Genomic DNA, 5,010 nt, shown 5'->3' with positions numbered 1-5,010 from the left:
AAATGTCACTACTAGGAAAAAGATTTAGGAAAAACAAAAAAAAGGAAAAGAGATAAAATTTGAAATAAAAAATTAAAATTAAAGTTATATAGAAATGGAGATGTAAATAATATAGAGTATACTTGTCTTTTCTTTTTTAAAGAAAAAATGCACTTGTCTTTTCATTTAAAGTTAATTTAATAACTGACAATGTTACTTTTTAAGGGGACAGAGAAGTTTTTTCAAACTAATGAGAAGTGTATTTTTACTAAAACATCAAAGGATTTTCTGTATTATTATACCAAAAAAAAAACTTTTGTTGTTTAAAAATATCCTCTAATAAATTAATTATAAGAAATTTGATACCTGAGTTTAAGTGTTTGACTCAATTACTCGAGTTCCATGCAGGAAGTTTAAGTATTTATAAATTAGTTAGATATAAAGAAATTATACTCGATTTCCGTGCAAAGGATTTGTTTTTAATTTTAACAAAATTTAATTCTTCGGGACGTCATGCATGAGAACGACTTGAACCCAAAATTTAATTTCTTTTAATATATAAGAACGGCACGCATGCATCATATAATATCATTTATACTAATGAAAACTATAGTACATGTTTCAGCAGAAAGGAGGAAGAAGAAAGAATAATTGCAGATATGCCCGAAGTGGCCGGCGATGAGCAAGAGGTTAAGCTAGTGGGTGCATGGTATAGCCCATATGTTCACAGGGTGGCCTGGGTGTTGAAACTGAAAGGAATCCAATATGAATTTGTGGAAGAAAATCTGAGGGATCTGAACAAGAAGAGCTCTTTCCTTCTCGATTGCAATCCAGTGTACAAGAAAGTCCCTGTGCTTCTTCATCATGGGAAACCGATTGTGGAGTCCTTATTCATCATTGAGTACATTGACGAGACATGGAAACACAACCCCATTTTTCCCACTGATCCATATGACAGAGCCATGGCAAGATTTTGGGCTCGCCTCATGGATGAAATGGTATATATAATGTACATCTATTTTTATCTCACTTCCATTCCCATCTTCTCTAATTTTCTGCTGGATTCCTCAGTTGTACATATTATTTTAGTTACTTGAAGGTTCAAAGAGAGCATTATGTGCTGAAGGAGACCAGCTAAAGAAGGAAATTGAGCAAGTATCAGATGCCATGGAAGTGCTTGAAGGAATGAAGAAGGGTAAGAAATTCTTTGGAGGTGAGACGGTGGGGTTCCTGGACGTTGCCTTCGGCTGGACTACTATATGGTTGGAAGCCATTGAGGAAGTTGCTGGCATAGAATTCTTCAACCGTGATAAATACCCCCACCTTGACAATTGGAAGAGCGAATTCAAACAGATTCATGTTGTCAAAGACAGCTTGTTCCCCATGGAAAAGTTGGTTCGGTTCTTTAAAAAATACCGTCAATCACAGCTAAAATTAGCAGCGGAAAAATGAGATCGATGATATGCAGGTGTTCTCTCTTCGCAAGAAATAAAAAAAAAAAAAGAAATGTTAAATGCTAAGAGTCTCTTGGTCTCCGTATGCTCTTGGTCTCCGTATACTTAATTATATGGTGGAAGAGATCTCTCGATCTCTTTATCTTTATTTTTCTGTATTGTAAGTTTTGAGTTATCATCAATAAAGTTTATTGTGTAACGCAGAAATCTTTATATATTTAAAAAAATAATATAAATTTGTCTCTAATTTATAATGTTTTACAAATTTATTATATATATATTATTATTTCATGTCTAACTTCTTTTTTCCTTCAAGCAAACTCATCAAATGTACTTTCTATTACTGTTCATATATATTCAAGCTGATCTAAAGTTGCAACTAGTTAGACTAATGGTAAATCTCTTCGTACTATGAATGAAGTAGCAAGTAGTCTTTCTAGATCTGATATCCTAATATTACAATATTATTTTTGTAAGTATGTGATCAACTTTTAATCAGTTATACACTCATGATATAGTTTTTTTATTCCTACCAAAATTTGACAGTGATTTTATCTAAATCTGTTGCCTTGATTTGCTTTCTTTTTACTTATTTTTTAACCTGTATGTTTTTTTTTTTTTACAAAAATACTTACTAATATGTGGATAAGTATAGTTACTAAAATTAATGCCAAGTTGAAAGAAATGAAAAAGAGATAAGATGATCCGATTTTGTTTATCAAAGGGACTCTATTGATGTAAGAAACACATTGCGATAGTATATTTAGCAAATAAATATATTTAATTGATGAAAGAAAGCCTATAATAAATGTTGTTCTGGTTTTTTAAGCAAATGAGGAAATTTAAAAGGAGAAAAAAAACTTGATACTTTAAACATTAACCCTCGCGTGTAAATGTAACAAGTGCATAAATTTAAAATGTTATTTGACACATAATCTCCTTTTTTTTAGATTATATTTAATGTATTAATAATGTATAGTTTTTATACTCTATCAAGTTATGAGATAGTGCCACTTCATCAAAAAATAAACTTAAGAGATTTTAAAGATTCCATGACTCAAAGAAATTCCCTGGTTCTTGCTATTGATTGTAGCATGACTTATTTCCTGATTCTTGCTCTTGATTGTAGCATAATTTTAGGTATTAGATGATTCTAGGTCCTGTAAATACTAGTTTTCCTTCTATACTGTCATAGTATATGCTCGCCCAATGTTTGGTAATGATTCAGTGTATAGAACCTATGAACAAACATCAAAAACCTCTTACTCCAATCTCATAAGAAAATCAAATAACTTCTTTTTTCCTCGCATCTCTTGTGCCTTTCCCATTGGTTCGCAAGTGCAGCCACAATTACATGTTGAGATGGGTCAAAAAGATTGAATCTCATTCCATTTTGATTTTACTTTCCCATAATAGGAAGAGATTTAGTTTTTCTCCTGCTGTAAAAGTGCAATTGCACACCTTAACTCATGTACACATGGACCAACGCCTTGTGTGTAACATTCTTGTAAATCATTCAATAATTCCTTTGCGGTATCCACATGTGTAGCAGTGTTTTGAAACTCCTTGCATAATGCATTTGCAAGCCATGATTGCACTGTTGCATTGCATTGAACCCACAATTGAAAATTTGGATATAAAACTGCCGGCCTTTTAATTGATCCATCCACAAAGCCTGTTTTATTTTTTGATTGGAGGGCGTTTAGAAAATTCTTTCTCCAAGTAAACTTAATTTTCGCCATTCTCACCCAAAGGATGAGCCAAAAACATGAGACCAAGATGATAGGAGGGATGCAAGTAGTTTGGAGAATTGATGTCGACTGCCTTGCTTTGTGATGCACTAGCACTCGCAACCAATTCTTCACTTTCCTAACTTGCCTTGTCTTTGTCTCCGGCCATGTTTTGATAATAGAATTGCTCGCTTACTATAACTTACTCTGATACCATAAAGAGATTAATTGTCTCTTCTCAGATAATTTTTATTGATGCAATTGTATACTATATTTATACAAGAAAAAAGGTTGACCGGTTCCTACAAGGAAAACTAGTATTTACAAGACCTAGAATCGTCTAATTCCTAAAATCATGCTACAGTCAAGAGCAAGAATCAGGAAATAAGTCATGCTACAATCAAGAGCAAGAATAAGGGAATTTCCTTGAGTCATGTAATCTCTAAAATCATGCTACGGTCAAGAGCTAAAATTAAGATTTCCATTAAAAACAAACAAAATTTTTCTCTCTCCTCCATCTCCCTCTCATCCAATCTCCTCTTCTTCTTCTCTCCTTACAATAGATTTCTCTCACCCAAAGCCAGATATTTGCAGCAATTAATCAAAACCAGTGCAACTGATTTTTTTTTGTGGGTTCTGTGGGCGATTGGTTTGATTTGATTCATGTATTTTTGGAGTATGATCCCATATAAAACCTGATGAGAAAGTTTCTTTTCAAATTGCTTACACGCTACACTTGGAGCGGGCAAGTTTTGTTTGCCAATTTCTCAGTTGTAGTGTTCCACTACCACAAGTGGATAGTTTATAAAGTTCATTGATGAAACGAATTTTTCCTAATTTTTTTTATTAAAAAAATCAGTTCCTGTCCAGCAGCAACAAATCACAGCTTCACTAGAACACAGACACTAAACAACAAAATAATAACCGCTTCTACCCAAGTTTCCTTCTTGGCAAACTATTTTAGCAAACACATCGCCTTCTGGGCGACATTGGTTTGCTAAGGAAGACCATATGATTTAAATAATTTTATTATTTTCTATGGTAATTAAATGAAGTTTGTTCATCATACAAAAAAAATATAAAACTTCATTTGAAATTTTCCATAAAAAAATTATTTTTATTATAGAAATATTAAGTATAACATTTTCTGCTTATAATGGATGAAAAATGGGAGAAGACGAAGGGGAGATTGTGTGAGAGGGAACTAGAGAGAGATAAAAAATTTATTTTTATTCTTTTAAAAGAAAATTGGTTATATTAATTTTCAAGTCTCTAAAACTTTTATTTTTTGATGAAGTGGCACTATCTCATGACCTAACAGTATATAGAAACTATATATGGTCAACGCATCAAATATAATCCCTAACTTTATATCTAACTAATTTATAAATACTTAAAACTATACATACTTGTATATTATAAATGATAATGACGTGATGTGTTAATTTAATATAATAATATGATTATTTGACATTTTTCATTTTTCACATCAATGTCATGTCAGTATCATATAAATGTAAAATAAAAAACGGTATTTTGTCTAATGATAATTAGTCAATCATTAATTATAAGAGCTATTTTGATTCAAACTAAAAGTATATAGATTTAATTGAACATAATTAAAGAATAAGAGCTTATTTGAATTTTTTAAAATAATTTAAGAGTTATTTTGAGTAAATTATATCAAAATTAAATGAAAAAATCACATCTTATACACAAAATTTAATTGGTAATCGTATTTCTCAATATCTTTAAAGCTGGTACAGTTACAGCTTTACATATTTGTTTAAATGTACATCGATAGGACAGCAAAGATATAAAGAGTTATTGATAATATTCCTAAACTA

General features: G+C 31.2%; 1 protein-coding gene across 1 annotated transcript; it reads left to right on the top strand.

Annotated features, from left to right (window-relative positions):
- Positions 639-1,431, top strand: LOC18599609 (probable glutathione S-transferase). Its single transcript, XM_007029656.2, has 2 exons — positions 639-977; positions 1,069-1,431. The coding sequence occupies exons 1-2, from the start codon at positions 639-641 to the stop codon at positions 1,429-1,431; spliced, it is 702 nt and encodes a 233-aa protein (XP_007029718.2).

Source organism: Theobroma cacao, chromosome 5 (genome assembly GCF_000208745.1).
Source record: "Theobroma cacao cultivar B97-61/B2 chromosome 5, Criollo_cocoa_genome_V2, whole genome shotgun sequence".
In the NCBI taxonomy this organism is placed as follows: Eukaryota; Viridiplantae; Streptophyta; class Magnoliopsida; order Malvales; family Malvaceae; genus Theobroma; species Theobroma cacao.
The sequence above is the reverse complement of the archived record's forward strand: the minus strand, read 5'-3'. Positions and strand labels throughout refer to the sequence as shown.